Source organism: Grammomys surdaster, unplaced genomic scaffold (assembly GCF_004785775.1).
Source record: "Grammomys surdaster isolate TR1022 unplaced genomic scaffold, NIH_TR_1.0 127, whole genome shotgun sequence".
In the NCBI taxonomy this organism is placed as follows: Eukaryota; Metazoa; Chordata; class Mammalia; order Rodentia; family Muridae; genus Grammomys; species Grammomys surdaster.
In genome coordinates, this window is record NW_021604585.1 from 7,829,972 (window position 1) to 7,854,777 (window position 24,806).

The following is a 24,806-nucleotide window of genomic DNA, read 5'->3' on the forward strand; positions in this document are numbered from 1 at the left end:
TGATTTCCAAAGTGGTTGCACCATCTTGCAGTCCCACCAACAATGGAGGAGTGTTCCTCTTTCTCCACACCCTCGCCAGCATCTACTATCACCTGAGTTTTTAATCTTAGCCATTCTGACTGGTGTGAGATGGAATCTCAGGGTTGTTTTGATTTGCATTTCCCTGACGACTAAGGATGCCGAGCATTTCTTTAGGTGCTTCTCGGCCATTCGAGTTTCTTCTGTTGAAAATTCTTTGTTAAGCTCTATACCCCATTTTTTAATAGGGTAATTTGGTTGCCTGGAGTCTAATTTCTTGAGTTCTTTGTATATATTGGATATTAGCCCTCTATCAGATGAAGGATTGGTAAAGATCTTTTCCCAATTTGTTGGTTGTCGTTTTGTCCTATTGACAGTGTCCTTTGCCTTACAGAAACTTTGCAATTTTATGAAGTCCCATTTGTCAATTCTCGATCTTAGAGCATATGCCATTGGAGTTCTGTTCAGGAACTTTTCCCCTGTGCCCAAGTGTTCGAGGTTTTTCCCCACCTTCTCTTCTATTAGTTTCAGTGTATCTGGTTTTATGTGGAGGTCCTTTATCCACTTAGATTTGAGCTTTGTACAAGGGGATAAGAATGGATCAATTTTCATTCTTCTACATGTTGTCCTCCAGTTGAACCAGCACCATTTGTTGAAAATGCTGTCCTTTTTCCACTGGACAGTTTTAGCTCCTTTGTCAAAGATCAAGTGACCATAGGAGTGTGGGTTCATTTCTGGGTCTTCAATTCTATTCCATTGATCTTCCTGCCTGTCTCTGTACCAATACCAGGTAGTTTTTATCACTATTGCTCTGTAGTACAGCTTGAGGTCAGGGATGGTGATTCCTCCCGAAGTTCTTTTATTGTTGAGAATAGTTTTCGCTATCCTAGGTTTTTTGTTATTCCATATGAATTTGAGAATTTCCTTTTCTAACTCTGTGAAGAATTGAGTTGGGATTTTAATGGGGATTGCATTGAATCTGTAGATTGCTTTTGGCAAGATGGCCATTTTTATTATATTAATCCTGCCAATCCATGAGCATGGGAGATCTTTCCATCTTCTGAGATCTTCTTCAATTTCTTTCTTCAGAGACTTGAAGTTCTTGTCATACAGGTCTTTCACTTGCTTGGTTAGATTCACACCAAGGTATTTTATATTATTTGCAACTATTGTGAAGGGTGTCATTTCCCTAATTTCTTTTTCAGTCTGTTTATCTTTCATGTAGAGGAAGGCTACTGATTTGTTTGAGTTGATTTTATAACCAGCCACTTTGCTGAAGTTGTTTATCAGGTTTAGGAGTTCTCTGGTGGAAGTTTGGGGGTCACTTAAGTATACTATCATTATCATCTGCAAATAGCGATATTTTGACTTCTTCCTTTCCTATTTGTATCCCTTTGACTTCTTTTTGTTGTCTAATTGCTCTGGCTAAGACTTCCAGTACTATATTGAATAGGTAGGGGGAGAGTGGGCAGCCTTGTCTAGTCCCTGATCTTAGTGGGATTGCTTCAAGTTTCTCTCCATTTAGCTTGATGTTGGCTACTGGTTTGCTGTAAATTGCTTTTACTATGTTTAGGTAGGGGCCTTGAATTCCTGATCTTTCCAAGACTTTTATCATGAAGGGATGTTGAATTTTGTCAAATGCTTTCTCAGCATCTAGTGAGATAATCATATGGTTTTTTTCTTTAAGTTTGTTTATATAGTGGATTACATTGATGGATTTCCGAATATTGAACCATCCCTGCATTCCTGGGATAAAACCTACTTGATCATGATGGATGATTGTTTTGATGTGGTCTTGGATTCGGTTTGCTAGAATTTTATTGAGTATTTTTGCATCGATGTTCATAAGGGAGATTGGTCTGAAGTTCTCTTTCTTTGTTGGGTCCTTGTGGGGTTTGGGAATGAGTGTAATTGTAGCTTCATAGAACGAATTGGGTAGTGTTCCTTCTGTCTCTATTTTGTGGAATAGTTTGAAGAGAATTGGTATTAGGTCTTCCTTGACGGTCTGATAGAATTCAGCACTAAAACCATCTGGTCCTGGGCTTTTTTTAGTGGGGAGACTTTTAATGACTGCTGCTATTTCCTGAGGGGTTATGGGACTATTTAGATGGTTTATCTGCTCCTGGTTTAATTTTGGTACCTGGTATCTGTCTAGGAAATTGTCCATTTCATCCAGGTTTTCCAGTTTTGTTGAGTATAGGCCTTTGTAGTACGATCTGATGATTTTTTGAATTTCTTCAGTTTCTGTTGTTATGTCTCCCTTTTCAGTTCTGATTTTATTAATTTGGATACTCTCTCTGTGCCCTCTGGTTAATCTGGCTAACGGTTTATCTATCTTGTTGATTTTCTCAAAGAACCAACTCCTGGTTTTATTGACATTTTGTATTGTTCTTTCAGTTTCTATTTGGTTGATTTCAGCCCTGAGTTTGATTATCTCCTGCCTTCTACTCCTCCTGGGTGTATTTGCTTCTTTTTGTTCTAGGGCTTTTAGTTGTGCAGTCAACTTGTTAGTGTGTGCTCTTTCCAGTTTCTTTTTGTAGGCACTTAGAGCTATGAGTTTTCCTCTTAGCACTGCCTTCATGGAGTCCCACAAGTTTTGGTATGATGTGTCCTCATTTTCATTGAAATCTAAAAAGTCTTTAATTTCTTTCTTTATTTCTTCCTTGACCAAGTCATCATTGAGTAGAGAGTTGTTCAGTTTCCATGTGCACATGGGTTTTCCATTGGTTTTGTCATTATTAAAGACCAGTCTTATTCCATGGTGATCTGATAAGAGGCAAGGGATTATTTCAATCTTTTTGTATCTGTAGAGGCTTGTTTTGTGACCAATTATATGGTCTATTTTGGAGAAGGTACCATGAGGTGCTGAGAAAAAGGTATATTCTTTTGTTTTAGGATGAAATGTTCTATAGATGTCTGTTAAGTCCATTCGGTTCATAACTTCTGTTAATGTCAAAGTGTCTCGGTTTAGTTTCTGTTTCCATGATCTGTCCATTGCTGACAGTGGGGTGTTGAAATCCCCCACTATTATTGTGTGAGGTGTAATGTGTGTTTTGAGCTTTAGTAAAGTTTCTTTTATGTATGTAGGTGCCCTTGCGTTTGGGGCATAGATGTTCAGAATTGAGAGTTCACCTTGGTAGCTTTTTCCTTTGATGAGTATGAAGTGTCCTTCCTTATCTTTTTTGATTAATTTTGGATGGAAGTCGATTTTATTTGATATTAGAATGGCTACTCCAGCTTGTTTCTTGGGACTATTGGCTTGGAAAATTGTTTTCCACCCTTTTATTCTGAGGTAGTGTCTGTCTTTGTCACTGAGGTGTGTTTCTTGTATGCAGCAAAATTCTGGGTCTTGTTTGTGTATCCAGTCTGCTAGTCTGCGTCTTTTTATTGGGGAATTGAGACCATTGATGTTAAGAGATATTAAGGAAAAATGATTGTGGCTTCCTGTTATTTTTGTTATTAGAGGTTAAGTTATGTTTGTATAGTTATCTTCTTTTGGGGTTGTTGGAAGATTACTTCCTTGCTTTTTCTAGGTTGTAGTTTCCCTCCTTGTGTTGGCGTTTTCCATCCATTATCCTTTGAAGTGCTGGGTTTGTGGGAAGATATTGTGCAAATTTGGTTTTGTCATGGAATATCTTGGTTTCACCATCTATATTGATTGAGAGTTTTGCTGGGTATAGTAATCTGGGCTGGCAATTGTGTTCTCTTAGGGTCTGTATGATGTCCGTCCAGGCTCTTCTGGCTTTTATAGTCTCTGGTGAGAAGTCTGGTGTAATTCTTATAGGTCTGCCTTTATATGTTACTTGACCTTTTTCCCTTACTGCTTTTAGTATTTTTTCTTTGTTTTGTGCATCTGATGTTTTGATTATTAAGTGACGGGAGGTATTTCTTTTCTGGTCTAGTCTATTTGGTGTTCTGTAGGCTTCTTGTATGTTTATGGGCATCTTGTTCTTTAGGTTAGGGAAATTTTCCTCAATGATTTTGTTGAAGATATTTACTGGCCCTTTAAGTTGGGAATCTTCATTCTCATCTATACCTATTATCCTTAGGTTTGGTCTTCTCATTGTGTCCTGGATTTCCTGGATGTTTTGAGTTAGGAGTTTTTTGCTTTTTTCATTTTCTTTGACAACTGTGTCAATATTTTCCACCGTATCTTCTGCATTTGAGATTCTCTCTTCTATCTCTTGTATTCGGTTGGTGATGCTTGCATCTGTGACTCCTGATCTCTTTCTTAGGTTTTCTATCTCCATGGTTGTCTCCCTTTGAACTTTCTTTATTGTTTCTATTTCCAGTTTCAGATCCTGAATGTTTTTGTTTAATTCCTTCTTTGTGTTTTCTTGCATTTCTTTAAGGGATTTCTGTGATTCCTCTTTAAGGGCTTCTATCTGTTTACTTGTACTCTCCTGTATTTCTTTAAGGGAGTTACTTAATTCCTTCTTATAATCCTCTATCATCATCATGAGAAGTGATTTTAATTCTGAATCCTGCTTTTCAGGTGTGAAGGAGTGTTCAGGGCTTGCTATATTGGGAGAACTGGGCACTGATGATGCCAAGAAACTTTGGTTTCTGTTGCTTATGTTCTTGCGCTTGCCTTTCGCCATCTGGGTAACTCTAGTGGTACCTGCCCTCTCTGTGTAAGATTGGAATATGTATTTCCAGTTATCTTGCTTATTGCAGAGCTCCTCGGAGTCCAGAGGTCTCTGTGGTCTTATGCCCCTAATCTCCCGGGTGGAAGAACTCCTGGGACTCAGGCCACCTCTTGGATCTGGTAATCCTTCTGTTCTGAGTGCAGTGGCTCCTCGGCTGCTCTGAGTGCAGTGGGTTCTCGATGACTCAGGATTCAGTTTCAGCTGCTCTGAGTGCAGTGGCTCCTAGATGACTCAGGATTCAGTTTCTCCACAGGACAGGAGCAGACCAACTCTGTGTCAGCTGCTCTGAGTGCAGTGGCTCCACCTGCTCTGAGTGCAGTGGGTCCCTGATGACTCAGAATTCAGTTTCAGCTGCTCTGAGTGTAGTGGCTTCTCGATGACTCAGGATTCAGTTTCTCCACAGGACAGGAGCAGACCTACTCTGTGTCTGCTCCAGTCCCAGGGACCAGGCAGGGGCCGAAGGGAAGTGGAATTCCGGAGGGGCAGGGTTTGGGTAGCTGCTGTGCCCTAGATGTCCCTGGCTCCCAGATGTATTTCTGGGGCTTAGGGAGTGAGATGGAGTTCTTACCAGCTGCTCTGAGTGCAGTGGCTCCTGGATGACTCAGGATTCAGTTTCTCCACAGGACAGGAGCAGACCGACTCTGTGTCTGCTCCAGTCCCAGGGACCAGGCAGGGGCCGAAGGTCACTCAATTCTTGAATGCTTTCTAATTTACAATTTTGAACATCAATATTACTATATTAGTCATATTAATGAAATGTGTCTTTGAAGCCTTACAATTTATAAAAGCTAAAGTTAAACAAAAGGCTGTTGTACAAAGGTCAGATTACTTTGAAATACGTACATTATTCTCATTCTATGTTCAATTTTTTAAAATTTATTGTTCAAACCACTATTATAAAAACATCAGTCAGAATGTCCAATTTGTATAACAAATTCTAATCTCCTATTGTAATACTTTATTCCTATAATAATTTCTCTCGTATGTTTACAGTATGTTTGGCCTTTGTTAAATATTTATTGCAATTCATTATTCAATCTTTTTTCTTCTTCTTTTCAGACCAGTGTGTGGAATAAGAGGGAAAACTCTGATAATTAACCTACCTGGTAGCAAGAAAGGATCTCAGGTAAGCATTTTTTACATTAAATGTTTAATGAATGGACTTTTAACCAACTGTGAGAGTAAACAGCCAAAAAGCTGAATATACCACAAAGCTGCTCACTGCTGACACTAATCACAAATTCAAAATATTCCCAAACACCACCCTTAAATTTCATAATTAATATAATTAGGAAAAGTCATTAGAAAGAATGATAGGACTTACTAATATATTATATACATACAGTTATGGTTTATAGAAGGAAAAATACAGATTAAAATTATTCAGGTGAAGTAGTTTGGGATCTGTGTAAACATCCCACATACAGAGCTTCCTTCGTCTTCTTACTGTGTGTTCATGAATTTGTTTGTCTCTATAATACTCTAGTGTGACAATGCACTAGAATATTGCCAATTAGGCAGTGTAATTTGAGCTATTATGTTTGTTGTATTTGTTTCTGTGTTTGCTTTTTTTCTTTTTAACTTATGTCCACATGGCTGTCCACATGGCTGTCCACATGGCTGAATTATAGTCTTTATCTCATTAGTCTCCAGTATCTTTCAGAGGCAAAGCCATGCCAAACCTCCATTGTAATTCACATTGTGAGGCAGTCTGGTTGACCAAGTGCGCTGGTCAGACAAGAACACTCCAATCAGTCTAGTAGAGTCTCCCTTCTAGTAGCTAAAGGCAAGGCTAGACTCTTTCGGACTGACAGTTAATCCTGGACTGCTTATGGTATGGAATGTTCTGGGCTTTGGGTAAGGACTTTTACCAAACCATTAACATTACTCAAAGAGTTATATTTACTGGAACATTCATATCACTTAACACAGCAATATTATTAAGGAGAATATGCCTGATTTGCAAGCAGGAACATTAAATATGGTTAGATTTAGAGAAACATTATGTCTTTACCCTTTAAAGGCATTATGTACTCTTTCATATTTTACTTGCAAGCTATTCATTTATCACCTTGATCTCTTGTTGTTTGTACTATGTGACATTCATGCAATACTGTATATCAGAAATTGCCAGAAACAATTTCCAGTTCTTTGTTAGTCAATCATTTTCTGTTATTGTTACACCTTTAAATAGACTCTAATTTACTTTCCAAATATATTTGGCCAACAATATCAGTATTGCTATAGTAATAGCAATGCCATTATAGCATATCTAAAGGTAGAAATAGTACAACTGAAAAAATAAACTCCAAAGATATTAGATGAAAGTAAGGTCAGAAAAATACTGCATTACCTGAGTTTGTAAACGTAACTTATTTGCCAGATTAAATTGTCATCTGGCTTACTGCTAAATAAATTCCTCCTTTCTAGTCATTTCTGAACTCTGGCTGGCTAGTTCAACTCAGCTGTTCTGGCTCAAACTTCTCTCCAAGCTGACTGATTCAATCTGGTTTCTCTCAGTTTCTCACTGAATTGTTCTGCTTGGTCTCAAACTATCTCTGACAATTTGTTCTAATCTTCTGGCTCCTTGTTATTCTCTGGCTTCAAATGCCTCTGTTGACCTGCATTGAATTACATTCAACTCCACTGCACTGCACCACCACAGTGACTCCCAGCTGACTCACCAAACTCCACTCCACTCAACTGAATTGACTGAACTGAGCTCTCTCTTCCTGTTTTTTTTTTTATTCGTTCTTTAATCCTTTTTACAGTCCAGACTTCATCCCCCTCCCTCTCTCCCCCTCCAGACCACTCCCCATCTTATACCTCCTTCCCTCCACCCCCATCTCCAAGAGGATGTCCCCAACCCTACCCACTGGGCCTCCCCACTCCCTGGGGCCTCAAATCTCTCCAGGGTTAGGTGTATCTTCGCACACTGAGGCCAGACCAGGCAGTCCTCTGCTGTATATGTGTTGGGGGCCTCATATCACCTGGTGTATGCTGTCTGGTTGGTGGCTCAGTGTCTGAGAGAGCTCAGAATCCAGGTCAGTTGAGATTGCTGGTCTTCCTCTAGGGTTGCCCTCCTCCTCAGCTTCTTCCAGTTGTTCCCCAATTCAGTCAGCTTCTGTCCATTAGTTGGGTGCTAGTATCTACATCTGACTCTTTCAGGTGCTTCTTGGGCCTCTCAGAGGGCAGCCATGCTAGGCTTATGTCTGCTAGCATATCACAGCATCAGTAACAGTGTCAGAGCCCTGCGCCTACCCTTGACTTGGGTCTCAATTTGAGCCTGTCACCAGACTTCCTTCCTTTCATGCTCTTCATTTTTGTCCATGCAGTTCCTTCAGTCAGAAACCATTCTGGGTCAGAGGTTTTTACTGTGGAATGGCAACGCCATCCCTCCACTTTATGTCTTGTTCCTCTACTGAAGGTGAACTCTACAAGATCCCCCTTTCCACTTTAGAGCACTTCATCCAAGGTCCTCCCTTTGTGTCCTGAGAGTCTCTCACCTCCCAGATCTCCAGTAAGTTCTAGAGGTTCCCCCACCTCCTACTTCCCAATGTTGCCTATTTTCTTTCTTTCTGCTGGCTCTTGGGGCTTCAGTCCTGTTCTGGTCTTCCCCTCCCTGTCCTCTCTCCCATCCAGGTCTCTCCTTCCCTCCCCTCACCCCCATGACTGCTTTCTTCTTTCTCCCAAGTGAGATTGTGGCATCCTCACTTGGGTCCTTCAGCTTGTTAACCTTCTTTAGTCCTGTGGGTTATATCCTGGGTATTCTGTACTTTTTTGGCTAATATCCACTTATTAGTGAGTACACACCATGCTATCTCTGACTCATTACGTGAAACCATTCTCTGATTTGTCACTTTGTCTGCCCCTCAAATAGATATCATTGTTTGGGATTAAAAGTATGTACTAAAGAATTCCAGACAGAGGGATAAAAGGTGTGTACTAAGGGTATTTATGCATTCTAGCTGGATCACATAGACCTAGAAGATATAGCTGAGATACAACATAGAGGCATAGGTTGTGCTGACAAATCATAGGCCCTTAGAAGATCTTATGGTTCAAACATGGCTTTTTTTTTTTTCATTTTCTTAAGCCAGCTGCAAAGTTGGAACATTTCAAAAGATGAGCCTCACTAATGAATACATAAACCTCAAGTGATTCCTAAAACCACATACTGATTCACAAGGATTCACAGAACTAACTGAAAGGTGTTATAGTTATTATTTATACAGGGAGGTAATGTGGATAAAATTATGAAGGGAAAAGGTCATAGGGCAAGACCTAAGAGGTATCTTTCAAAGAGTTTTCATTGTCTTTTCTCATTTGGAACCAAGCACATGTTACCCTCTTGTTCTAAGCACAGTGGCAGTATAAATGCAGATCATTGCTGAGGAGGAATGCCAACCCGATCCTTTGGTATCAATAGTTTTCAGGCTATATGGTAGTCAAAGATCCCATCAAATAAAAATATTTTATCAGACATGACATTCCAATATCTGGAGATAGCCTCCTAGAAACTGAAAGAAAATATCAAACCTCTATTTCATCAAAATTACATTCTTTATGATATACTGCTTTTTGTTTGTTTTGTTGGTTGGTTTTCTGTTTTTGATTTTTTTGGGGTTTGTTTTTGTTTTTGTTTTTGTTTTTTTGTTTTTTCCAGGACAGTATTTCTTTCTATAGCCTTCGCTGTACTAGAACTAGCTCTGTAGACCAGGCTGGCCTGGAACTCACAGAGATCTGCCTACCTCTGCATCCTGAGTATTGGGATTAAAGGTGTGCACCTCCACTGCCAGGATGCTATATATTGTTTAAACGGTAAGCAGCTAAGCAGAGAGTCAAAAGATTGAGCATCCTTCAAGCTATGGCTTAATGCTTCTAAATTGTTTTAGATCTTTCTACACCTTGTAGATTTTATCAAGGCCTTGTTTTAATATAAAAGAGAAAGATTTCCACCTATTTCCCGGACACAATAAGCTCTATATTCTGGTTACAACTCCTTACCTTTTGGAGATGCATTATAGGTAATAATGACCCATGATGAAAAGATTATATTGATTTCTGTTCACAATTCCATGCAACCTTATTTCTATTTTTACTGATTCCATAGTGTTAAGTGGTAGCTATACTAGTCTTAATACTTTAAATGGTAATAAAATTTCAGTCTGAACAATAAAAAATGGATTTTTTTTCTTTTTTTAATTTGATTTTATTTTTTACTTACTTTATAACCTGCTCACTGCCCCCCTTCTGGTCACTCCCTTTCACAGTCCTTCCCCTTACTCCCTCCCAGGGCTTCCTGGGTATCCCCCAACCCTGGCACTTATGGTCTCTGAAAGGCTAGTTGCTTCCTCTCCCACCGAGGCTCGATAGGGCAGCCCTGCTAGAACGTATCTCATGTACAGACAACAGCTTTTGGATAGCCCCCACTCCAGTCATGTGTGCCCTGCACGAACACCAAACTACACATCTGCTACATATGTGCAGAGAGACCTTGGTCCAGCCCATGTATGGTCTTTGGTTTGTAGTTCACAAGGGTTCAGGTTAGTTGATTCTATTGGTCTTCCTGTGGAGTTCCTATCCCTTTTGGGCTGCAATCCTTCCTCTTATTCTTTCATAATCGTCCCCAAGCTTCATCCATTGCTTGTCTGTGGGTGTCTGTATTTATCTGAGGCCTCTGCTGCAGGGGAAAGACCTCCTAGAAGACAACATGTTCCTGTCTGCAAGCATAACACAGCATCATTAATAGTGTCAAGAATTGGTGTTTGCCCATTGGGTGGGTCTCAAGTTGGGCCAGTTATTGGTTGGCCATTCCCTCAGTCTCTGCTACATCTCCCATTCCTTTATTTCTTGTAGACAGGATTAATTTTGGGTTGAAAGTTTTGTGGGTGGGTTGGTGTCTATTGCTCCACTGGGTTTCCTGTCTGGCTATAGGAGTGGCCTCTTCAGGTTCCACATTCCCAATGTAGTGAGTCACAGCTGAAGTCACCTGTGTTGATTCTTGGCTGCCTTCCTTATCCAAGGTCTCTGTCTTGTCCTGGTGGAAATGCCCCCCACCTTTTCACCCCTGTCAGTTGCAGAATTCCACTCATTTTCATGGCCATCTAGCCATCTCTCCTGTCCTTCCCCACACCTGTTCCTGAACCTGCCTGTTTCCCTTCCCATCTTCTTCCCTCCCAGTTTTACCCCTCCTCCTGCCTCTTATGACTATTTTATTCCCCCTTCTAAGCGAGATACTGGGATCCTCATGTGAGCTTTCCTTCTTGTTTCGTTTCTTTGGGTCTGTGTAGTATAGCATAGTACTTGAATTTTATGGCTAATATTCTTTTGGGACTGGGTTACCTCACTCAGGACTTTATTCTCAAGTTCCATCCATTTCCCTGCAAAATTCACAATGTCTTTGTTTTTAATAGCTGAATATTATGCCATTGTGCAGATGTACCACATTTTTAATGAGGTTTGTTAGTTCCAAGTGTCACTCTAACAAAAATTAGTAAACTCTCATGTCTTTCTGATTCTTTCTATATAAAGCACAAATAAATCCAAAGATGTATCAAAATTATACTTTGAAAGCATAGTGTGCATCATCTAAGCACCATAACCTCTAACATATGCTGTGATTGTTTCACATTTCACATTAAAAAATGTTTCAGATATGACTCATTATTGAGATGGATAGAAATACAAGTTCAAAAAATAGGAAGAAATACTAATCCAAAAATAGGAACCAATATGACACCTGGTGGTGGTGTCAACAAATGCCTTAATTCCACTACTCAGGAAGCAGAGGCAGGCAGATCTCTTGAGTTCAAGGCCACCCTGATCTGCAGAGTGAGCTCCAGGATAGCCAGGGCTATACAGAGAAACACTCTCCTAAAAAAAAATCAGTTTGATTGTCACCATTTTATATATTTGTTTAAGAACCTAACTTTCTTTTTTCTTTTTTTCTTTTTCTCTTTTCTTCTTTCTTTTTATTTTATTTATTTATTTATTTATTTATTTATTTATTTATTTATTTTGGTCTCTGGGCAGGAATGCTTTCAGTTCATACTGCCAGCTCTACCTCATGCCATTGACCTTTTACGTGATGCCATTGTAAAAGTAAAGGAGGTGCATGATGAACTTGAAGATTTACCTTCCCCACCACCTCCTCTTTCTCCACCTCCTACAACTAGCCCACATAAACAGACAGAAGACAAAGGAGTTCAGTGTGAAGAAGAGGAAGAAGAAAAGAAAGACAGTGGTGTAGCTTCAACAGAAGATAGTTCCTCATCACATATAACTGCAGCAGCTCTTGCTGCAAAGGTAAGTCTGCTGAAAAAGACAGCATTCTGGAGCACTCATGCCTACATTACTGATACCATCCCTCTTTCCATCTCATCTTTCCATAAGTTAATATTTCTTGAGAGCATCCTAAAAATGGAACTGGAATATCCACTACATTCTATTACTGTCTCTGTCCTGGTACAGATTCTTTGTAAGCACTCAAGTTAGTTTGAGCTCTGAGGCACTAATGATATGTCATTGTCTAATGAAGTTATAGCTACAGTGATAAACAATGCAACATTTAAGAACTCTTTAAAGTTTTTGTTTTTATTAAATATACAATGATTGTATATTTAGGACATTGAAAGTCCACAGATTTTTAAGGAAGCAGAAAACAAAAGTAAAAGACCTTAGATGACTTTTGAAGTTAGTTCAAAAGAGTAATTTAAAAAGTTTTGCCTGGTATGAAGGTATGGGGTACCCATAAAGAACAAAGCAAGAAGATTACTACCTTCCACAAAAAATTTCAAAGACAAGTCTTTTAAGTGGCTTTTTAATTTTCCTCAACTAAATATTTATTCAAATATCAACAAACATACATTATCCTAGCGATATAGAGAAGAAATTAATATATTTTACTTTTAATTTAATAAAGTAATTTAAATTTTAAAATGACACCAAAGATTACAAATTTTCTTTAGACAGATTTTTAAATAAATACAGGACCAGGAGCTATCTGAGTAAATTTGGTCATCTTAATGTCTCAGAACATAATTTATATTATGTTTGCACCTAGAGGAATTCAATTGCTTTGTTTTCATATCTTTAAAAAGTAGCATATCATCTTTAGGAATAATAATCATTTCCTGGTAGATATTTTACAGGTTGAAAATTTAATTACTAAATGAAGTTATGTAGATCATACAAATATTTTGGCTATGACCAACCATAGAAAAATCTCTTTTAATTGTTAAAAAAATTATTTGTTCTTTTATTAAATGAACAATGTAAGAAAATCATTGCTGTGTTACTATTTTGCTAGCACTTAGCAAAATATGGTTTTTCAATAATAGTTCAGAGCAATAACCAGGATTTATTGAGCTGTAAGAACTTTGATAAAGTCAATGTCTAATAATATTTAATCAAATTATCTTTTTAGGATTATATAACTCCTTGATACTACATTATAGCTATATTAGTAAATGCTACTGATATGTTTTCAAGTCTATAAAATTTTTTCATATGGTTTTGTTCTGAATTCTCTATTGAAAATAAACAGATTAGAATCACATCTAAATCTTTTTCACATCCATTGGGTAATCATTAGCTCTTTCATTGAACACTGTCTATAGATTGATTCTGTCTGTAGATCATTCAATAATCCATTAAATCCTAATCATACCATTAAGTAGATAAGTTGAATTTTTTTAGTAGAACCACTTAATAAAATACACTCATTTTTAACTCATTATATGTTATTTCTTTTTTACCTCTTATGGTAAAAAAAGACCATTAATTTTGGTTGTAAAGGAAAATACTTACAACGTATAAAATCAAAGCTGATTTTGTCACTTTGACTTTTAAAAATTTGGCACTTCATTGTTCCATTTGTTTTCACTTTTTCTTTAGTCATTTTGCTTATATAATTTCATGTTTTACTCTCATTGTATTCATAATTGTTATGTGTTATACATTAGAAGCATCCATTCTACACCAGTCCTGCTGTTTTCATGGCAAATCATGGGCAGCCCATCCCTGGTCTCATCAGTTATTCCCATCATGCAACAGGCAGTGCAGATAAACGGGTAAGACAGTGCATTTTGAATAATGATTTTGGAAATATATATCATACTTCTCTATTTGGAGGTTGGCAATAATATGTGGAAGATGAGTTTTTTTATTGTGAAAGATCTTGAAAGGTCATTGAGCATAATGGTATTCTTTATGCTTAACTTTCTCTGAGATCATTAAAATTCTATACTCTATAGTGATGACATTTTATCACATGACTTCCAAGAAATTCATTGCTCTTGAAGTTGGGATTTTGTTCTTTGTTTGCGTTTTTTTAATGTTTGTTTGTTTTAATAGTTGTTTTAATACCTTTAAATAAATTGCCTAGTTTAATTTAGATAGCCTGTTAGGTGGATTACATTGTGTCTTAACATCTAAAAAGCTTGATCAACCTAGTATTTAATTTGTAATGGCTTTATTTTTTTTCATAAACTTTGCATCTCATCTTGTTTTTCTTAACTGTTCTCATTGCAACTACTGACAGCTCATATTACTTTTCTTACTCATGAAAAAACAAAGATTTAAAATTATTAAATATGAATCATTTAACAGTAATAATTTAAGCCATAGCTAGAAAGCAAAACAACAACAAAAAACTATTTCCATCTATTCTTTGCATATGAAATAAAAGGGGGAAAAAAGAAAACTTATCAAATGAGACTTCACTTTGTTTTTTTTTTTTACTTACTCTATTTCTTTTTTTATTATTAAATTTTTTCCTGTAGGTTCTTGATATTTTTCTTTCTTTCTTTTACTTTTTCATTTATTTACATTCCAGATATTGCCCCCTTCCTGTTCCCCCTCCCCAAGTCCTTTTCCTCCTACCCCTCTTCTTTGCTTCTGAGAGAATGCTCTCCCACCTATCCAACCCCACCTCACTGCCTCTTGCATCCCCCTTCTCCTTCCCTTTCCTCTTCCCCTTCCGCAGGGCATCAAGTTTCTAAAGGATTAGGCATATCCTCTCCCACTGAGGCCAGACAAGACTGTCCTCTGCTACCTATCTGCCAGGCCATGGACTAGCCCATGTATGCTCTTTGGTTGGTAGCTTAGTCTCTGGGAGCTCTGAGGGGGTACTGGTTAGTTGATACTCTTGTTCTTCCTATGGAGTTACAATCCCCTTCAGCTCCTTCAGTCCTTCCCATAACTCTTCCATAGGGGTCCTCAACTTCAGTCCAATGGTTGGCTGTATGTATCTGCAGCTGTCTCACTCAGGTACTTTTGGAGCCTCTCAGAAGGCAGCCATGCTAGGCTCTAGTCTACAAGCACAACATGGCATCTGTAATAATGTCAAGGCCACTCACCTTTCTTCAAAATTTTTGACCTAGAATTGTTCCTATCTAAAGGAATAGCAAAATTGAGCAGAAACTGAAGGAAAGACCATCCAGTGACCAGCCCAACTTGGGATCCATCCCATACGTAGGCACCAAACCAGTATTGCTGAAATTTGGCTTTATATACTTAGAAATTATAGTATATATAACTTAGGGGCAAACCCGGCAACTTAGCACAAGCAGTCGTTTTGAAGATAGCACTATCAAATGTATAATTTAATATTTACATTCCATAAGGCATATCTGGTTTAAATTAAACTTGGGTTAGTCAGAAGACACATAGCAAATTTAAATTGTAGTTAGCAAATGTTAGTGAAATATTCATGAATTAGTGAAGCTACAAAATTTGGAGTCTTTGTGTGTGTGTGTGTGTGTGTGTGTGTGTGTGTGTGTGTATTATAATGCTATTATAACCATTATAGAAAGCATTCTGAGTTTTCGAAATAGTCATTCCAAGATTTTACATTTATAACCAGTATTATAGGTTAGCATGTTCTAATAATAGATTAGATCCTCAAAAATTATTTGAGAGCTATAGAAATGAATCAGCAGTTAAGGGTATATACTATCCTTCTGGAGAACCTGAGTTTGATTCCCAGCACCAATGTTAGGTAGCTCACAGCAACTTTTAACTGCAGCTCAAGGGGGTGTCCCCAAGCCTTCTGGAGTCTGTAAGCATTTTAACTCATGTGCACATATCTACAAACAGATACAAACATGTACACAAAATGAAAATTAATAAAATTAAATGTTTAAAAGATAACAAAATATAATCTCTTAAAAATTGTTTAAATAATATCTTCATATTTAATTTATACTAATAAATTAATATTAATAAATTTATCTTCAGTTCCCCCAAGGATTTACAAAATTACTACCATTTGAGGTACCTATGAAAGAAGATAATTGTCACATATGATAGATATAAATTATTGTGGCCTAATTTTCTAGAGGAACTAATTTGAAAATAGCTCCAAAATGCTGTAAGTAGATATCTTCACGGTAGGACCCAGGAACTTTCTTATTGGCTGGGATTTAATATTTATTCATAAGTAGTAGCAGTATTTGTCATTTTAACCGATTTTTGGTTAGACTTTATATTTATTCCGATGCTAAATGCTGAGTCATTTATCAAAGCGTCTCGTGCTCTTATTCTTTATACCTCACCCCCATAGGAAAGAGTGAGGTGACAGTCAGTAAAAGAAAAGGAAGGGCTTTAGTATCCTTGGTGCCTCTGAATACGATAGAAATAGATTGTTCCAGGCTATAAAGAATTTGAAGTCTAGTTAGAGTTGCCCTCGTTACTTCTTACTTTCTTTGGTAATTTCCTTGTTTTTCTTATCAAAGACTGAAACTTGATCAATGAATGTAATGACTCTTTAGTAGTTAACAGTGATCTGATTATTACTTACTACCAAACTTTCCAGCTGCCTTCCCAGCAGGTATTTCCCATTTCCACTTCCTCATGCTACATAACATACATTCCCATCCTATAGTTTAAGTATGTTGGCTTAATATAATCACCATCTCAATTTCATCTACCCATAGTTATTACTTCAGGTAACACATAATTCAAACCAGTCACAGTTAGTGGTTCTCAACTTCTGATTTCGTTTAAAGTTCTGGGGCACAAATTCTGTTTCATTATGAATAGGTAATTTAGAAATGCACATCCCAAGAAGTACCGTCTTGGGACTATGAAAACAAGTCCCACCATAAGGAAAAAATTGAAAAAAAAGAAATTCTAAAAATGGAAAATTGAAACATCAGGTTGTAAGCACATTGATTTTACTCTTCCTTCAACTCCCTTTAAACTAGATCAGTTATTTTTTTTTCCTAAAAACAAATTGAAATAAAGGTGACTATACTGTTGTCTATAACCAAAAAAGAAATTATCATTAATATGCAGTAATAGATGGATCTCATTAACATGAGATTATTTCTTTTATTGTCTAGAATATATCAAGTAGGATTCATTGACGTTCCGTACTTCAGTCAGAAACTTGATTCAAGAGGACAGAGTAGAAGGAACAGGAAATAGGGATGAACAACAAGAAAATCAGTCCTTCTCTTCTGTATTTAACCCAAAGATGACAACTTGTTATGTATATATATTGGAAAAAACTGATAGGTTTGATAATCAAGTCTATAAGGACAAGTGAACCATGTTTTTTCAGACAAAATAGGCAAATACCCTTGAGGTATATAAGAGGGAATTTCATCTCATTAATGAAAATTATATCTTGTCAGGAAGTTCAGAACACTAATGAAACCTTTATGATCTACTCATGGATCTTATGTTTTATGCACACAAAAATAAATACATATATCAGAACAGAGAATGGATACATACAAAGGCTAAACTGATGTTATGAGGGAATAATTTCCGTATAATTTAGATAGAGGAATGTGGATTAAAGAATAATTTCCGTTGAAAACTTGGATAGAAAGTGGAAATGGGTTAGGCAACACATGCTTTTATGGTTCTTTTTTTTTCTTTCTCGTTAGGATACAAACAGGTATCAAAAACAATAATTTAATAAAATTAGATAAAATAAAAACAAACAAACAAGAATAGAACAAAACAAGGAAACAGAAGAAAAGGAACAACAACAAAAAGTTCAAGAAGTACGTACAGTTGCAGATATACACACAAAAATCCCATAGAAACACAAAACCAGGAAAAATTATACACACATGCACAGGATCTGTAAGGGATGAGTGGGAATGGGAGGGACAAAGCATTAGAAAAGAACCTCCAAAGATACCGTAGAGTTTACTTTGTGATGGCCATCTACTTCTGGGCATGGGGCCTGGCCTTAAAAGTGGTTTGTATAACTAGTTAGATTACATTGGAGAAAAGTAATTTGCAAGTCAATATTAATTAGAGATGGTTTTGAGTTAGGGATGTGGGCTTGTGTCTTCCCCTTTCAGCACTAGGTCCTGTCAGGTTGAGACCTGTGCAGGTCTCTGTGAGTTCATATGTGCCTTGGTCCTGCTGTGTTCAGAAGGCCTTGTGTTCTTGTTGTCCTCCACACTGTCTGTCTCTACAGTCTTTCCTCTTGTTGTTCTACAGGGTTCCCTAAGCCTTTATGGGATGTCTTGATGGAGACATCCCAACTGGGACCAAGTATTCCAAGATCCCTCTACATTTTTTCTAGTTGTAGTTACCTGATTAGTTCCCATCTACTTCAGGAGGGGGCTTCTCTGATAATGTCTGAGAGACACTGACCGATGAATATAACAGATGTCATTGGGAGTCATTTTATTGCTGTGTTCCTTTTGTGGAATTGTCATATTTGGTCTTCCTTTAGGTGCCTAGCTTATATAGTCTCATGTTCATGGCCTCTAGAGCAGTGGAAATGGATTCCATCTCATGGGATAGGCCTTAAACTCAGTAAGATATTGGTCAGTTGGTCCCACAAGCTTTGTGCCATTATTGTACTAGTGCTTCTTACAGGCATGTTCACATTATAGATGGAAGAGTTTGTGGATGGGTTGGTATTTACCTTTCTCCTTTGGTAGTGTGCAGAGTGCTTTTCAGGGCTAAGTATTGGTTGTAGGCTATGGATAGGCAAAAATTCTACTTTTCCATGTTAAATGAGTTTTGTAGGTGTTGTCTTAGGCAATAGGGTCTTACCATCATTTTATGGAGAACAACCAATAGCCTTGTCAATAACCTGGCACAGGGGCCCCCTTTGGCTAATAACTGTATTGGATATGACCCATTGCCGGAAATGGAGGCTTCATTTGATAATGAGAGATGTCCACTTGAGGTACCATCTTACCTGTTATTTACCAATTCCATTGAGGTCACTTTCATACATGTATATATTTTAGGAAGTTTCTACTGTATTGGATTTCCATATATAAAAAAACTCTCAAGTGGCCCTGAGTTTTGATTGACCCTCTCCATATTGCCTCCTTCAGAATCCCTCTTTTCTCTTCCTCCCCATTTTATCTTCACATTCTAGTCCCCACTCTCCTATAACTATTCTATTTCTCCTTCCTACTGAGATCCAACCCTCTCTTCTAGTCCCCTACTCTATAACAAATTTCTGTGATATGGAATGTAGTCTGCTTATCAAAGACTTAAGAGCTAACATTCACATATATGTAAATACATACTCTATTTGTCTTTTTGAGTATAAGTTATTTCACTGAATTTGGGGTGTGGGTTACTTCACTCAAGAGAATTTTTTTTTCATGTTCCCTCCATTTACCTCTGAATTTCATGATTTCATTATTTTTAGCAGTTGAGTGATATTCCATTATGTAGGTTAACCACATTTTTTTATCCATTTATCCATTGATAGATGTAATATCTTTTTCCAGATTTTGGAGGTTGTGAATAGAGCAGCAATGAACGTGGTTGAGCAAGTATCTCAGTAGTGTGGTATTATAGAGTCCTTTGTGTATATGCCCAAGAGTGGCATGGATGGATCTTGAGGCAAATCTGTTCCTAGCTTCTTGATGAACCTTGCCACACTGATTTCCATACTAGCTGTACACTTATGCACTCCTACCATCGATGGATGAATAATGTTCCTCTTACTTCACATCCTCTCCAGAATAAGCTGTCATTTGTTTTATTGATCTTAGACATTTTGACTGGTATAAGATGAGATCTTAAAGTAGTTTGACTTTCGCTTTCCTGATGACTAAGAATATCAAACATTTAAGAACCTGTCAGCTGTTTATGTTTCCTCTTTTGAGAAAATGGTGCTTGATATGTACTCTATTTTTAATTGGGTCATTTGTATTCTTGATGTCCAGGTTTTTATTTATTTATTTTTCTTTTCTTTTACTGGATATTTTCTTTATTTACATTTCAAATATTATCCCTTTTCCTTGTTTTCCCTCCAGAAACCCCCATCCAATCTCCCCTCCTGCTTCTATGAGGGTGTTTCCCTACCCACCAGCCCACTCCTGCCTCCCCGCCCTGGCATTCCCCTATGCTGGGGATTAGAGCCTTCACAAGCCCAAGGGCCTCTCTTCCCATTGATGCCCAACAAGGCCACCCTCTGCCACATATGCGGTTGGAGCCATGGGTCCCTTCATGTGTACTCTTTGGTTGGTGGTTTTGTCCCTGGGACCTCGGGGAGGTGGGGGGAAGGCAGTCTGGTTGGTTGATATTGTTGTCCTTCCTATAGGGTAGCAAACCCCTTCAGTCCTTTCTCTAACTCCTCCATTGGGGACCCCATGCTCAGTCCAGTGACCAGGCCAGCCCATTCAGTCAACAGGTTCTACAGTGCAGGAATGAGAATTAAAAAGAAAACAATTAGACAACACTGTAGCATGACCTCAGCCAGTTCTGAGGCTGAGGCAGATTTATTTTTTCCCAATCTGCTTTAATTCCACATTAATTACATGCAAGTATTAAGGTCAGTTCTAGGTTGAAGAACTAGCAGTACAATAGATGCAAATAGTCAAGGAACAAGCAAGGCAATAAGCAAAGTCCCATGATCACTCCTATAATCACTATTTCTTTTTTTCCCTTTTTTAAATTTTTGGTTATTATATTTATTTACATTTCAGATGTCATCCCTTTTCCCGATTTTTTCTCCCTAGAACCCTCTATCCCATCCACCCTCCTCCTTTTTGCTTTTATACCATTTTAATTACATGCAAGTATTAAGGTCAGTTCTAGGTTGAAGTCTAGCAATCTAATAGCTGCAGATACTCAAGGAACAAGCAAGACAATAAACACAAATAGTGACAGAACAAGCAAGGCATTTAACACAATTATCTGAACACTCCTGTGATCACTGTTTCTAAGGGCTTATCAGGATGACCAAAATACCTGAGCCAACTTCCCTATCCTAGCCCAAAGTCATTTTCATATCTGAGACCTACTTCCTTGTTCCAGCCTAAAATTTAGATTCCTACTTGAAATTACTTCTTTATTCTAGCCTAAGATTTAGATTCCTGGCTGAAATTACTTCTTCGTTCTAGCCTAATGTCAGATTCCTGCCAGGCAGCCCATTTCCTTGTCCTATGTCAGATTCTTGCGAAGCAGCACCAAAGGCTCTCTACCTCTTCCCCTTTTTTATTTCTTTAACAAGACTGAGCCTGTGTTAGGTCATTCTGACAAGAATGCCTTCCTTACCCATCATTATCCAATAAATAAATAAATAAATAAATAAATAAATAAATAAATAAATAAATGGAATATTCTTGTCATAATGAAATATACATTATCCAAAGCAGTGCACTTCTGTCTTAGGTTTGTAAGGCTCTGTGGAGAATCTTACCTGTCCTTGGCTTGCCAGCCTGTTAATTTAATAGCTCTGTTTGGGGGTCCATTTTCAGGTTCAAGCCATGTACTTTGGCTACCAACATGTTGGTGTTTTTACAGACAGACTTTAACACAATGGGCAGGAGTAAAAGTATTCCCAGGGCAAAAAGGGCTAGCAGGATCAAGCTATATATACCATTCTTGAAACTTTACCAAAATAGAAATACTGACCTTAGGCCGTGAGTAATTTTATCAGCAGTACCTACCACATCAAATCTCAGCAGAGCAGCATTCTTGAAATTCATAAGCTCACTATGTAAAGTTAAAACATCCAGAGAGGTGTTAGAATTATGTCAAATACACTGCAAGTGTCTTTAAACTTTTTCCTAATTATAATGACTACCACTGTAAATTTTAGAACTAACGTGAATCCATTGGTATTTGGCATGACACTCAAGATGGCTCCTTACCTTAAATTCTGAACCTCCTTCCAATAATTTGAATAGGATGAAGAGCATCAATCCATTGTTCAAAATGCCTATCTAATCTTCTTGTTGTATACTCAACACATTAGTAACATTTTTTGCTAAATGATTAACAAAAGTAGCTGTGTTAACTTCTTGTATCAAAGCAATTGCAAAGGCAGTGGTGCTAGCAATTAATGTAATTAAAGCTGTTATACCAGCAATAATCAAGCCCACTACTCTCTTGCTTCTGCTTAAAGCCTGACTCATTTCTTCTAGTATTTACAAGCTTTGTTCAGAATACCAAGGTTCTGTGATACTCAGGGCACTAAAAGAAAAGCTGGTTGATAGATCTCTGAAACTGACGTGCCGGATTTCAAAACACAAACACAATTAAAAGGTGTACAATCAATGCAACTTACATTAAATACTGTAGAAGAAACAAAAGTAATTTTGACAATTAAAAGAGCCTTAACACATGTGCTAACACCTGTATGAAATCCAGATCTTGCCCCAGCTTTATCTCTTGCTAACATAACATCATAGAGAAAGAACTGCAGCTAACTTCTATATATTTCTCTGAAAATGTACAGAACCAGACTTCCAAATGAAGACCTTTTTTTCAATATTGGATTGATTTCTAGACCAATCCATGATTGAGTCTGAATAACTGGTCACATTTAAGAACAATACAAGAGTCAATATAACTTCTCTTTTTGATCCTCTGTTCCACAAGGTCTAAAAACTTGAGGCAAGGCAGCTCGTCCCATCAGAGGTATAGGTAAGCAATGGTGGGTCAGGAACATGTGTCCAACAGCTTCCCAGTCACCATTGTCAGGGCACTCAGCAAGCTCACAGGTCAGCATCATTCTTGGTCTTAGCATCACCATGTCTCACCTGTTGCTCTGGAGGCCACCATGCTTGCTTCTTCTGCATCCTACACTCCTAGGCATGTTAAAGCTCCTGGGAGTCTTACCTCCATCTCCTCTGGGTTTGGGGGGATTGGGTGCAGATCTGATGCCGTAAGACTGCTCCAGGCGCAGGTGCAAACTGGAAAGGTCTGGTGCCACTGGTCTTGAGGGAGTTCCTGGATCCCTACAGGTCTCAAATTACTCCTCAATTTTGGGGAGGGGAGGAGTATTGCGATCTACTCACCTACACTTTGGGTGTGTTAGAGTTCCTGGGAGTCCCATGATCACTGTTTCTAAGAGCTTGTCAGGATGACCAAAATATCCTCGCCTAATTTCTTGCCCTAGCCCACAGTCATATTCATCCCTGAAGCCTACTTCTTTGTTCTACCCTAAGATTTAGATTCTGGACTGAAATTACTTCCCTGTTTTAGCCTAAAATTAGATTCCTGCCTGAACTTACTTCCTTGTCATGGCCCAATGTCAGATTCCTACCTAAAGCACATTGCCTTAACCTTGGCCAATGTCAGATTCCTGCCAATGGTTAGCTGAGAGCATCTACCTTTATATTTTTCAGGCTCTAGTAGAGCCTCTTAGGAGACAGCTATATCAGGCTTCTGTCAGCAAGCACTTTTTGAGATCTGCAGCAGTGTCTGGGTTGGATCCCAGTATATGGGATGAATCCCCAGGTAGGGCAGTCTCTGGATGGCCTTTCCTTCAGTCTCTGCTCCGGACTTTGTCTCCATATTTTCTCCTGTGAGTATTTTGTTCTCCCATCTAAGAAAGACTGAAGCATCCACACTTTGGTATTCCTTCTTCTTGAGCTTCATGTGGTTTGTGAATTATATCTTGGGTGTTCCGAGCTTTTAGGGTAATATCTACTTATCAGAGAGTTCATACCATGTGTGTTCTTTTGTGATTTGGTTACCTCACTCAGGATCATATTTTCTAGTTCCATCCACTTGCCTAAGAATTTCATGAATTCATTGTTTTTAATAATTGAGTAGTACTCCACTGTGTAAATGTACCATATTTTTTTTATCCATTACTATGTTGAAAGACATCTAGGTTCTTTTCAGCTCCTGGCTATTATAAATAAGGCTGCTATGAACATAGTGAAGCATGTGTCCTTGTTATATGTTGGAGCATCTTTTGAGTATATGCCCAGGAGTGGTATAGCTGGGTTCTCAGGTAGTACTATATCCAATTTTCTAAAGAACTGTCAGACTGATTTCCAGAGTGTTTGTACCAGCTTGCAATCCCACCAACAATAGAGGAGTGTTCCTCTTTCTCAACATCCTTGCCAGCATCTGCTATCACCTGAGTTTTTCATCTTAGCCATTCTGACTGGTGTGAGGTGCTATCTCAGGGCTGTTTTGACTCGCATTTTCTTGATGACTAAAGATGCTGAACATTTCTTTTGGTGCTTCTTGGCCATTTGATATTCCTCATTTGAAAATTCTTTGTTTAGCTCCATATCCCACTTTTTAATAAGATTATTAGATTCTCTGGCGTCTATCTTCTTGATCTCTTTGTATATATTAAATATTAGCCCTCAATCGGATGTAGGATCTGTAAAGATCTTTTCCCAATCTGTCAATTGCTGTTTCTTTCTATTGACAGTATCCTTTGCCATACAGAAGATTTGCAATTTTATGAGGTTCCATTTGTTAGTTCTTGATCTTAAAGCATAAGACATTGGTGTTGTGTTCAGGAAAATTTCCCCTGTGCCCATGTGTACAAGGCGCTTCCCTACTTTCTCCTCTATTAGTTTCAGTGTGTCTGGTTTTATATAGAGGTCCTTGATCCACTTGGATTTGAGCTTTGTATAAGGAGATAAGGATGGATCGATTTTCATTCTTCTATATGCTGACCTCCAGTTGAACCAGCACCATTTGTTGAAAATGCTGTCCTTTTTCCACTGTATGGTTTTACCTCATTTGTCAAAGATAAAGTACCATAGGTTTGTGGGTTCATTTCTGGATCTTCAATTCATTTCCGTTGATCTTCTTGCCTGTCTCTGAACCAATTCCATACCGTTTTTATCACTATTGCTCTGTAGTACAGCTTGAGGTCAGGGATGGTGATTCCTCCAGAAATTCTTTTATTGTTGAGAATAGTTTTTGCTATCCTGGGTT

General features: G+C 38.0%; 1 protein-coding gene across 1 annotated transcript in view; it reads left to right on the forward strand.

The window, feature by feature from the left end:
• Positions 1–24,806, forward strand: part of Gphn (gephyrin) — a 442,000-nt gene that overhangs the window by 219,024 nt on the left and 198,170 nt on the right. Inside the window, exons 6-8 of the mRNA XM_028788870.1 lie at positions 5,727–5,793; positions 11,703–11,975; positions 13,634–13,741. Coding sequence (XP_028644703.1) covers positions 5,727–5,793; positions 11,703–11,975; positions 13,634–13,741 — 448 coding nt within the window. The remainder of the gene's footprint in view (positions 1–5,726; positions 5,794–11,702; positions 11,976–13,633; positions 13,742–24,806) is intronic.